Source organism: Salminus brasiliensis, chromosome 3 (genome assembly GCF_030463535.1).
Source record: "Salminus brasiliensis chromosome 3, fSalBra1.hap2, whole genome shotgun sequence".
NCBI lineage: Eukaryota > Metazoa > Chordata > Actinopteri > Characiformes > Bryconidae > Salminus > Salminus brasiliensis.
In genome coordinates this window covers 48,920,607-48,933,581 of record NC_132880.1, presented here as the reverse complement: position 1 = coordinate 48,933,581, position 12,975 = coordinate 48,920,607, and the positions used below count along the sequence as shown (strand labels likewise).

General features: G+C 42.5%; 1 protein-coding gene across 2 annotated transcripts; it reads right to left on the bottom strand.

The window, feature by feature from the left end:
• Positions 1-1,845: 1,845 nt before the first annotated feature.
• Positions 1,846-12,724, bottom strand: LOC140551510 (pyruvate dehydrogenase (acetyl-transferring) kinase isozyme 2, mitochondrial-like). Of its 2 annotated transcripts, XM_072674959.1 has the most exons (11): positions 12,549-12,724; positions 11,601-11,742; positions 10,021-10,092; positions 9,742-9,926; positions 8,605-8,691; positions 8,429-8,506; positions 8,032-8,108; positions 6,890-6,988; positions 5,273-5,383; positions 5,047-5,160; positions 1,846-3,837 (listed from the first exon to the last, which is right to left on the bottom strand). In XM_072674959.1, the coding sequence occupies exons 1-11, from the start codon at positions 12,664-12,666 to the stop codon at positions 3,694-3,696; spliced, it is 1,227 nt and encodes a 408-aa protein (XP_072531060.1). In that variant the 5' UTR covers positions 12,667-12,724; the 3' UTR covers positions 1,846-3,693. The 2 variants fall into 2 exon arrangements, with proteins under 2 accessions (XP_072531060.1, XP_072531061.1); XM_072674960.1 differs by lacking the exons at positions 1,846-3,837; positions 5,047-5,160; positions 5,273-5,383 and having other exon boundaries at positions 6,902-6,988; positions 8,032-8,101.
• Between the last annotated feature and the right edge of the window lie 251 nt (positions 12,725-12,975).

Here is a 12,975-nt window from a genome sequence, read left to right as displayed (position 1 = left end):
ACGCTCGTCTTCCGTGGATCTTAAAGGATGGCGGGTCGAGCCGAGCCGTACTTGAAGCTGGAAGGGATCTCGGTGCAGATCGGCTTTCGACCATCGCCATCAAGTACGGAGGGGCTGGCTGGTCCAGTCTTGGCTTTGTAGACCAGAGTCAGGGGTCTGAATCTGATGACCTGGGCAGCAGCTACAGGAGGCCTGTGAAGAGAGAACGCAGCAGAGGAGGAGCTGAACATGGCTGAACTTAGAAACATTGAAGACGACCCGACCCATGCTGCTGCATTCTGGATAAGTTACAGGGGTCTGCTGGTGCGCAGAGGGAGACCAGCCAGAAGAGAGCTGCAGTAGCTCTAGGTCTCAGATTTGAGAGATTGTCAGATTGTCTTCTCCCAACTGCTGTTTTAAAATCTCTCCACAGGAGTTCTGAAGGATTTAGATCTGTACTCACTGCTTAATTCAGAACTCTCCAATGTCTTAAACCATTTCTGGGTGCTTTTTGAAGTATGTATTAGGTCATTGTCCTGCTAGAAGACCCATGGCCTCAGATAGAGATTCAGCTTTCTGACACTTGGCCATTTATTGCACAAAGAATTGAAATTTGGTCTTTAGCTTCCACAGTGTCATTCACACAGTCAAGGCATCCAGTGCCAGAAGCAGAGAAACTACCCCATAACATCTCTGAACCGCCACCATGTTTGACCATCTTTGAAGGCTTTGTTTGGTTTTCTGTGAATAGTTCAATGATCATTTTTGTCCCATCTATCCACTGGACATTTTCCCAGAAGGATTGTTGCTTCTTCACGTACGTTCTGCCTTTTTTATGTCTTCAATCTTCCATCATTTCCTTTCTGTCCACATCCAAAAATATTTTTTTTATTTTTAAAGGTGCCAATAATTTCGCCCAGTCCATTTCTAGAATTCTGTGTAGAATTATATATGATTTTGTTCTGTTGTTCCAAAGCATTTTTAACTGAAACAGTGTTCTGGAAAAAGTGATGCAAGTGAAGGGGTGCCAATATTTTTTGCCATGATTGTGAAGCTTCACTTTAGTTCAGTCTTTTGATGCAAGTCAATTCATGAGGTGGAGAACAGAGAGCTGTTTGACCTTTCCTCACATCCTCACTGTAAAAACGGTTACTGTTTCAGTTTAAGTTGACTGACATGTTGTTCTAATGTTTATAAAGATATAATAAAAACAGACGTAAGTAATGTTTGTAGTGCTGAAAGTTTCAGGTCATGTACAAATATACATCTATTCTTAAAGATCTGTTGTTTACTCTTGTTGATTTGAAGCACATAGTCCACATTTACAGTAAAAACAAGATTAGTTACAGTAAGGAATGTTAAAACTCTTATGCTAATTTTGCTTATGCTAAATACTATTATGAACTAGTATAATAGCTGTTAAAGCAGCATTATGCAAGAATTTGTATTTTACGCTCCTACAGTTTGGGAGTAATTTACTTTTATGTCACTGCAGTGAATACAAATCATGCTTTGGGCGCCCCCTAATGGTCAAATTTACTAGCGCATTTCTTGACAAGCTGAGAGATCCAGAGGCTTGATCTGAAGGTAGAGAAGCATGTGGATTGATGCGGTAGAGTAATACTACAGGAATTTACACTATTATGACTTGGGTTATGCAGCGTTACACAGTTCTGGAGAGAGAGGTTCTCCTGCAGCCCCACCAAAGCTCCACCAAGCAAGGAGTGGGAATGACAGAGATGCCATTCTCCCTGTTCCAGTTCATATACCACCAGCATGACTCTGGGGCTGCTGTTTTAAGGTACATTTACTCTACAATGCTAATATACGTCAGTCTCTGTAAATACACCTTTAGTAACACAGTGATACTCAAAATATTTTATTATGGATCTGTAATACAAAAATAGAACTGCAGAAATGTACATCTGTCTCACTCTCAGAATTCAGACGATAATTCAAACAGAATGTTTAGAGATGAAACTCTGACCCTCTTCAGCTCCCATCAATAACACTGATCTAATGACGTATAATGTTCAAGTCTCTCAATAACACTGTGTTCCTATTGGCACTGCAAATCAGATCAATTTCCTGCTTGAATGCACACATACACACACGCACACACTCACACACTGAGATAAGGCAGCGGCAGGCCGCATGAGTTTGGCAAACAAAAGTGTGCAAACAGTGCTGAGTGTTTTAGAGGAGAGTAAATACAGAATATTTACATTAATAATGTGAATCTGATTGATCTGAACAGGTCTCAGGTCAGGGCCTTAAGTTACTTTACTTATGATGACTTTACTGTAGTATCACATCTTCATCTACCTCAGCACTTCATTCAGTCTCCAACAGATAATCTTCACTTTTCTTCTTCTCTTAGAGCACACAAAAACACACACACTCTCCACTAAATACTCTGAAGCCTTATCCCAAATGGCCCACGCTCAGAGGACATCCCATTTCTACTTTTGCAGGTCACTTCAATGCTTATGAGTGTTCATGAGCCTTCAGTGAGAGCCTCATACCAAACGTCCTTCAGATACAGGAAACACAAGGACCAAAACCTCACATTTACCAACCAACTGCCCTCAAAGCTTCTAGCTCTGTAGGACTCAGCACTGTTTACTTCACTAAAGTGTTGACTCTGAGAAGGACTGCAGGGCTTAGGGCACGATTTGGGACTGGGCTTCACTCTTCTTCATGGACCACAGAATCATTTTAACATCAGACAAAGACTTTTCTTTATCCTCACATTACTGTCTTAGCCTTTATTCCTGCTTTAAGCAAATTTATGTCTAACCCCAACAAACCCTCAGTCCTGAATCCACACTTCTCTTTTAACCCCTTGAACCTTATTTAGTTATTATCAGTTATTAATCCAAAAGCAGAACCTATTAGAAATCATTTGTGAACAATCTGGCATATATTGTGGAGTCCAGGGTTCTATTTTAGGGTCTAGAAACTTTTGATTATATCAGTAATGTAGTTATAAGAGCGAAGAACTATGGTATGGACCTATATACAGGGTTTAAAGGGTTTACTCATTTCAATCTGCTGCTAGAAGAGTTCTAGAGTGAGCCTCGACCATGTTACTGAGGTCACCGAAGGGATTAATTCTTTAAATGTCCACTATCTGCTGGAGGGTCCAGTACTCCAGAAGTTACCCCTAAAACTGTAGAATAAGGTCACTGTAAGTATACACTGAGTATTTACTAAATACAAGCTTTAGGATGTGATAAAGCTCAGAATTTAAGGGTTTAGTGTAGCCTGCTTCCTCATGATTGGTAGTTTAAGTTTGTTCATTTGATTATATTCATTATAGAATCATTTGATTATATCAAACTCACAATAGTGTCTTGATAGCAGTGTGGGCTGGGTGTATGTGGGGTTCAGTGGGGGTAGGGGCCTGATATTTAGCAGGTTCTGTGGTCCATGCTCCTCTAAACACTTTCTTTTTTCAGAACTGTGAACACACACCTCCACACACCCTTTCACTGTGCACTTTACTGTTCCCAGTAGGTTGTCCACTACTTTTGGTTTCAGGTTTTTGGACTTTGGCCACCTCTCAGTTCCACTGGCCTAAAGAACACTGGGGTTCTCTCTGAGTTTGGTCACTGTGGTCCTTCAGCACCCAGAGGGTCACTCGCTGGTCCCATCTGGAGATTTAGTCAAAAGCCAAGTCAAAGCCGCTCAGTAGCGGTCCCGTCAAGATCCTCACTTAGCCGCACAGTTTCTGGCCAGGTCCAGTGGCTCTCTCTTTGGAACGCACCAGTCATCCGCTTCCTGACTGGACTTATAGTGGCGCAGTGCGGTTTTATTAAACACTGGAAGCTTCTCCACTGAGTCTGTGGACAGAGCCTGAGGGAAAAGAAACATAATATTACATTAGTATGCTACTGCACACTACAGCATTACTGCACACTAGAACATTACTGCACACTAGAACATTACTGTACACTACAGCATTACTGCACACTACAGCGTTACTGCACACTAGAACATTACTGTACATTACAGCATTACTGCACACTACAGCATTACTGTAGACTAGGACTTTACACTTTACAGTGGATTAGACCATCACTATAGACAAAAAAATTACAGTATATTAGAACATTACAATATATTAAAATTTTAGAGTGGATTAGAACTTTACAGTGGATCACAATATTACTATAGATTAGAACTTTACAGTGCATTAGAATGTTACTATATATTAAAACTTTACAAAAATGATGATGATTACTATAGACTAGAATGTTACTATAGATTAGATCTTTACAGTGGATTAGAACATCACTATATATTAAATTGTAGATCGGATGGGTACTGTAGATCAAAACTTTAATGTAGATTAGATCTTTACAGTAAATTAGAACATCACTATATATTAAAATTGTAGATCAGATGGGTGCTGTAGATCAAAACTTTAATGTAGATTAGATTTTTACAGTGGATTAGAACATTGCTGTAGATTAGAAATTTACAGTGAATTAGAATGTTATCATATATTAAAACTTTACAGAAATGTATACTTTAGATTAGATGATTACTGTAGACTAGAATGTTACTATAGATTAGACCTTTACAGTGGATTAAAACATCACTATATATTAAATTGTAGATCGGATGGTTACTGTAGATCAAAACTTTAATGTAGATTAGATCTTTACAGTAAATTAGAACATCACTATATATTAAAATTGTAGATCAGATGGGTGCTGTAGATCAAAACTTTAATGTAGATTAGATTTTTACAGTGGATTTGAACATTACTGTAGATTAGAAATTTACAGTGAATTAGAATGTTATCATATATTATACAGAAATTCATACTTCAGATTAGATGATTACTGTAGACTAGAATGTTACTATAGATTAGACCTTTACAGTGGATTAAAACATCACTATACATTAAAATTGTAGATCGGATGGTTACTGTAGATCAAAACTTTAATGTAGATTAGATCTTTACAGTGGATTGGAGCATCGCTTTAGATTTAAACATTGCTGTAGATTAAAGTATCTACATTTAGTCACTGATGAAGAAGTCTCTTCTTTATTTACCTTCATATGAATGACAGCATCTGTGCCGAATCCCTCCAGAGGGTAGAGCTGTAAATCTCCCTGGAAGTATCGGATGTAGAGACGAGAGAGCGGCAACCCATAACCGTACCCAGCCTGCAGGAACACACACTCATCAATGACACTGCATATCTAACACACACTCCATCACTAACATTGTGTGTGTGTGTGTGTGTGTGTGTGTGTTTGTGTGCGTGAGTTTGTGTACCAGTGGTGTGCGGTGCTGGGTGCTGATCTCCGGGCGGGGAGCTGTAGAGTACATGTAGCTGAAGAGACGCTCGATCTTGCGGGCAGGAACTCCACCTCCTCTATCACTCATCTGCACACACAGACACACACACAGTCAGCACTAAACCAGTATAAACCAGTATACATGGTATTTCTTAACACAGGTGAGCTGGTCAGTGAGCATTAGACCAGTATAAACCAGGTTCTCAGGGTTATCCCCTGTTCCCCAGTTTGTTTCCAACAATATCTCTGGTTAATGTGTAGTGGGGTCAAAGACTCCGATGCTAATGCTAATGCTAACCCTGGCTTATACAACTAAGAGCGATAAGGAGCAGCAGTGTTCCAGGCCGCTCAGGGTAAAGGTCACAGATCTTTATCTCTCAGTAAACTTGTGTCTACATGGTTAGATAGCTGTCCTGTCCTGATGTGATGTTAGTTTAGGACATGGGTACGCTAGCTTAGTGTCTACATTGCTAATGTTTACAAGCCTGCATCGTTAATAATTCATTCTGAGAAAAACAGTGTAAACCTGCTGAGACGGAGACTGAAGAGCATGGCACCGAATTATTCATTACAACTGCTATAGCTAGCTTTTCTTGTGAATGCTAAAGCTTTATTCTCAGGACTGAAGCACAGCGCAGGGAAGCGGTGTTTAAGCTTATAATGCCAAATGCATGGGTTAAATCTGTGCAATATTCAAATTACACTGTTCATATGTGCAATAATAATAATAGTAATGTAATTAATGTAATATGTAATGTATGAAATATGATAACCCGAATTCCTTTATACAGTATGTTTCATGTTTACTATCACAGTTACTGCCACTTTGCCACTTTATTATATTCATATATATGTACATATTTACAATTTTTCCCCTTTTGTTTTACACTTTATTTTATAGAGTGTTTATTCTTACATGAACGGTTGAAACTGTAACAACTGTAATTTCCTGGGATCAATAAAGTATTTCTGATTCTATTTTCTAAAATTTGGGATGCAGATCAGCCATAACATTAATATCACCTGCCACACCGGCCGCCCTTGTACTGCCACAACAGATCTGAGCATACGAGGCATGTACTCCACAAGACCTCTGAAGTTGCCCTGTGGTATCTGGCACCAAGCAGCTGATCCTTTAAGTCCTGTAAGTTGTGAGGTGGGGCCTAAATAGGTCGCATCAGTAAGCCTTATGTGTCCATGACCCTCCTGCCGGTTCACAGGTGGTTCCTTCATTGAACCTCAGTTGGTAAGTACTATGGACTGCATACTGGGAACACCCCACAAGACATTATGACTGATGTTTTGGAGATGTTCTGACCCAGTCATCTAGAACTTCACCCTTTGGTTCTTGTCAAAGTGTCTCAGGTTCTTAAACTAGCCCATTTTTCCTGTTTCAACACCTTCATCACCTTCAAGAACTGAGTGTTCACCCACCACCCAGTGACAGGAGCCACTGTAGATGAAGATAATCAATGTTTTTTCTCTGCACTCGTCAGTGGTGTTAATGTTATGGCTGTACATATGAGTGTACATATATAGGTTTAATTCTCTGATGACAGATCAGATCCATTCTTGTTTTGTTTTTTTTGCTCACCTTGATTGACAGGTCTTCTCCTCCAAGTGCCACCATGACTCTGATGGGCGGTAAAGTGCTGCTGGACTCATGGCTCTCAATCGTGGCCCTCATTGAGTTCTACAAAGAGAGCAAAACTAAGTCTATCATTCCTAAACAAAAGGCAACTGTTCAGCAACTTCAGCAAGGCTTAATTGACAGCCTGCGGAATTGAGCAATTTGAGGGATTCGTCATTTAGCTTTCTTTTATTTCACTTTAGGGTTCCTGCTCTTAAACTGAACCCTGAGGAACACCACACTGCACTTCTCTGTGCTCTGATCTCTGTTCAAATGTATACACACCAACTAGCCACCCAATCAGGACATGTCTGCTCATGGTGGCGGCATAGCGGTTAGAGCTAGTGATGATAGGGTTGTGGGTTCGATACCCGGGCTCCACAAGCTGCCACTGTTGGGCCCTTGAACAAGGCCCTTCATTTCTAGCTGCAGTGCTCATTGGTGGTGTATACGCTATTGTTGTCAGCTACATTATGCTTATAGCTACAGTGCTAATTTGTGATGTAGAAGCTTTCACTGTTCACTACATTAGCCTGGTAGCTTCAGTGCTAATTGGTGGGGTTTAGGCGTCCATTGTCAGCTACATTAGCTGCATAGCTCCAGTGCTAATTTGTGATACATACACTTTTATTGTTAGCTACATTAGCCTCATAGCACCAGTGCTAATTGGTGGGACAAGACTTTTATTGTCAACTACATTACATTTCTAGCCGCAGTGCTCATTTGTGGTGTATAAGCTTCTGTTGTTAGCTACATTAGCCTCAAAGCTACATTGCTAATTGGTGGGATAAGAGCTTCCATTGTCAGCTACATTATGCTCATAGCTACAGTGCTAATTTGTGATGTAGAAGCTTTCACTGTTCACTACCATAGCCTGGTAGCTTCGTTGTTAATTAGTAGAGTATTTGGCTTTCATTAGTTATTAGCTTTATTACTCAGGTAGCTCCAGTGTTAATTGGTGGGTTGTTAGCTACATTAACCTCATAGTTCCGATGCTAAGTATAAAACCATAGAGAGTTCATTACAGAAAGGGGTAGAATTTGAGTTTTTGCTGAACGATCACTTTAATCTGTTCCGTATTTCAGTGCTGATTCAGGGTTTCCTACCTTAAAGAGCTCGAAGAGCACGTGGTAGAGGTGCGAGGGGACGTAGGAGATGTGGATGGGCTCAGATTTGCTGTTCGCTGCCAAGAAAAACATCAGCAGATAAGAAGGGTTGATTTCCGCTGTGAACTGGATCAAACTGGTTGCACTATTCAGAGTCACAGTGTCCAAAGATCACACCCAGCTCTTATAGCCACTATTACTGACCACTTATTCCATTCTGACCTCACCTTAGCCAGCCAGTCCACTCCGCACCTCTCATATTTTAAAAAATTTGTATATAAGTATATTTATATTTTCATTAGAATGTTAGTCTTATTTAATCATGTTTCTCCATGGGCTTGTTTTCCTGCTGTTATTAATATTTAATCTGCTCTGAGCTGCTGAGTGAAGAACTCACCGTTTATCTCTCTGAGTTTCAGGTCAGGAGAGCACATGTAGAACTGTTCACACAGCAGTTTAGCACATTCATACGCATCTGAGGAGGAAACACACCCGCACACACAGGTCAGACCTCCCTACTGCTGTGTAAAGCTGTTGATAAGTCTGTAACACACACATTTCTGTGTTGCTGACCTTGGATAACCTCTGTGACCCTGCAGTGGGGGTCGATGCAGCCGATGGTGCTGGGGACCGGCTGGGAGGCGGAGTCAAAGATCAGTGCTGAAACACACCCGGAGAAAAAGAGTGTTAGGAGTCCTAGTGAACCGAGAACACTGCGGTGTGTGTGGACAGGTGTGTGGGTATAGATATGTGTGGATGTGTGCTCCGACCCACGTTTTTTTCCAAAATGTATCTCAGTGTAAAGATAACCTTATAATCCTAGTTAGGAGAGGGAGTGTTTAGTGTAATGCTGTCTCTGCCATTTTTTTGTTGGGCTCTGTTTCCCTTTGTGCTTGTATGTGAATATAGGCCGGTTGTAGTGGATGCAGTGGTAGTGGATGCAGTGGTAGTGGATGCAGTGGTGGCTGCAGTAAATATAGTGCCGGTTGTAGTGGATTCAGTGCTGGATGTAGTGGATGCAGTGGTGGCTGCAGTAAATATAGTGCCGGTTGTAGTGGATGCAGTGGTGGCTGCAGTGAATATAGGCTGTTTGTAGTGCATGCAGAGCTGGATATAGTGGATGCAGTGGTGGCTGCAGTAAATATAGTGCCGGTTGTAGTGGATTCAGTGCTGGATGTAGTGGATGCAGTGGTGGCTGCAGTAAATATAGTGCCGGTTGTAGTGGATTCAGTGCTGGATGTAGTGGATGCAGTGGTGGCTGCAGTAAATATAGTGCCGGTTGTAGTGGATGCAGTGGTGGCTGCAGTGAATATAGGCTGTTTGTAGTGCATGCAGAGCTGGATATAGTGGATGCAGTGGTGGCTGCAGTGAATATAGGCTGTTTGTAGTGCATGCAGAGCTGGATATAGTGGATGCAGTGGTGGCTGCAGTGAATATAGGCTGTTTGTAGTGCATGCAGAGCTGGATATAGTGGATGCAGTGGTGGCTGCAGTGAATATAGGCTGGCTGTAGTGGATTCAGTGCCGGTTGTAGTGGATGCAGTGGTGGCTGCAGTGGATTCGGTGCCGGATGTAGTGGTGGCTGCAGTAAATATAGTGCCGGTTGTAGTGGATAAAGTGGTGGCTGCAGTAAATATATGCTGGTTCTAGCAGATTCAGTGCTTGCTGCAGTAAATACAGTAAGGGTTGCAGTGAATGCAGTAGTTCTTACTGTGCTGGTTGATGAGCATGCGTATGGAGATGCGGCTCATGTAGAACCGGTCCAGGAAATACTGAATGTTCTGGCTGGTGACAGGGTCCTGCCCGAAAGTCTCCTTATACTCAATCACGCCTTGAGCCATGGTGGGAACCACATCGTTATGCCGGTTCCTAATGGTCACCAGGGCTTCCACAAAGCTGTGGAGAGAAACAGAGGAACAGCAGGTAGAATTAACTCTAAAAATGGTTCTTTCTCCCCCCGGGATTACAGAGAACTGGTCAAAACACTCACTCCTGCAGAACCTCGTGATCTTCTGGGCTTTTATCCAAGAACTCAAGAAGCTCCATTAAACTCTGGACATACCTTAGAGAGAGAGAGAGAGAGAGAGAGAGAGAGAGAGTAAAGTAAGTGAAAGGTCGTTGTTTCTTTTGCCAGATTATTTTCTGTGTGCGTCCAGTAGTGGAAGCAACTGGCATGTGTGTGTGTGTGTGTGAGTGTGTGTGTGTGTGTGTGTGTGTGTGTGTGTGTGTGTGTGTGTGCCAGCTGTGCTAATGTGCTAATAGAGCCTGGCTCGGGTTAATGACATTCAAACACAGATCCTCTGAATGACTTCACTCCTAAACTGGTGGGCTGGTCCTTCAAGTTCAGGGTATTAAGTAACTGAAGGTTCCTGGAGCTGAAAAATTACTGCTGCAGTGTACATTCCCCCATTCCCCTAATCCTCACAAGAGAACAAACTGTTCCACACAAGCCCCACCCCTTGAACATCAACCAATCAAACTGGGGTATTTCTGTGGTAAACAGGCCGAGCCTCCCTCAGGAAGCTGTTTGCCTTACGTAATACCAGCTTCTCTCACTTCGGTATGAGCTCTGACACTGACCTCCGATATTCACTATGAATATATAATATGACCTTCAGCTGTTATTAAAGCTGAGGTTTATGCAGGTTTTTTTCTCAGGATCTCAACAAAACACAAAGTTCAGAGTCTCAGACTTTCCAGACTGCAGTAAACAAACCTGCGGTCCAACTTCAGAAGATTGCATAACTGCATGTCTGCAGGGTCAGATATCACCACAAACTAGCCCCCAAATAACAAACTTAAACCTGTGCTAAACCATTGCAGTATTCCCCAAGTCAGGGCTAAACACCTCAAAGCAGAGTTAAACTGAGAAAATTACCCAAACGCAGGACTGAACTGGGGCTAAATGACCACAACACCAGAAACTAAATTGGGGCTCAGTAAGACAACCTTAGCACTAAATAATCCAAAATCAGGACTAAATCACCCAAACCCCAAAACAAAAAATGTGTCTCAATAACCCAAACCCAGGACTAAAATTAGGGCTAAATAACCCAAACCCAGGACTAAATAACCCAAACCCAGGACTAAAATTAGGGCTAAATAACCCAAACCCAGGACTAAAATTAGGGCTAAATAACCAGACCCCCAAATCACTAATTGGGGCTAAATAACCCAAACCCAGGACTAAAATTAGGGCTAAATAACCCAAACCCAGGACTAAAGTCAGGGCAAAATAACCCAACCCCCAAATCACAATTTGGGACTTAATATTCCAAACCCAGGACTAAAGTCAGAGCTGAATAACCCAAAACCCAATTCACATATCGAGGTGCAGGACTGCATTAGGAATCAATAACCCAAACCCATGACTTAATTAATATCCTAAACCCAGTGCTACACTCCTCTGACTAACCCAGACTAACAGCAGAGCTGAGCAGTGACATATAGGCCAGACAGAGGTTAAAAACTCGTACTGTCTGAGAAACAAAAGGTTGTGTAGATGTATGTGTGTGTGTGTGTGTGTGTGTGTGTGTGTGTGTGTGTGTGTGTGTGTGTGTGTGTGTATACCAGCTGTGTACGAGCTGAGCAGAGGGGGTGCTGAGCAGGCGAGGGGGCAGCAGGCGGATCTCCTTCATGATGTTGGCAAGTCTGACCGGCAGCTCCTGCCTGAGGAACTTGAAGGAGGTTTTCTCACACGCGTTTACAGAACCTAAACACACACACACACACACATATATACAGGGGTTAAAGGTCAACAGGGTAACTGTTCACTCAGGTGTGACATAACAAGCCCCTAGAACTGCAGTAGTAATGGTGGGAGTGTTCAGTACCCCTTTAGAACTACAATAGAACCAATGGAAGTGCTAAGTTTCCCTATAGAACTGCAGCAGAACCTACAGGAGTGCTAAAGCCCCTGTATAACTGCAGCAGAACCTTTGGGAGTGCTGACCTCCCCATGAAACTTCCAGTAGAACCTATGGGAGTGATGCATTCCTCTACAGAACATCAACAGAACCTGTGGCAGTACAACATTCCTATACAGAACTGCAGTGGAACCTATGGGAATGCTAAGTACCCCTACAGAACCTCAGTGAAACCTAAAGGAGTGACGAGTTCCCCTGCAGAACTGCAGTGGAACCTATGAGAGTGCTATGTTATCCCATGAAACTGCAGTAGAACCTGTGGAAGTGATCAATTTCCCTTTAGAACTGCAGTGGAACCAATAGTAAGGCTGAGTCTCCAAACAGAACCGCAGACCCCCTCTTAGAGAAAAGCAATGGAATCTCTAGGAGTGCTAACTTCCCTCTGTAGAACCATCAAAAGGTTCTTTACACTTATCTGTCAAACACGGTTCTTTAGGAATCTAGAACACAGTCCAAAGACTATGCCTTTGTGGCTCTCTTTTGAAGACTACTCTATACACCTCCTCATCAGGAACATTGTTCTGTAGGTCCTGAGTGAAGATGCTCTAAAGCTGTTCTAGATATCTGCAAGTCTGCTCAGAGGTTCTCTTACCGAAATCCAGAAACTGCTTCATTGATAGAGGCGACGGTGAGAACTTGGAGAAGTGGTCGATGTGCTTCGGCACGTTGGCCAGAGCTGCGTTCCTCATGATGAAGCGTGCAAACTTCATGCTGTCTGAATCTGAGCGTTCTGCTGGAGAACCGTGAAGAGTTCTGGGTTCTGTAGATTTAGTAGATTTAGTCTGCACAGGCCTGCTCATACACCCCTTTATATGAGATGAGGCCATGCCTACTGCGTGATCCCAGCTCCATAGATGGCCAATAAGGTAACAGCAGAGCTGTGGCCCGCCCGCCCACCCTGCAGAATGTGAAGTTACAGCATGAGGCATGTGGCGAGCGTCAGAGCGTGTGTGTGTGTGTGTGTGTGTCTGTGTGTGTGTGTGGAGAACACGGTACAAAACATCTAGAGTCTCATAACA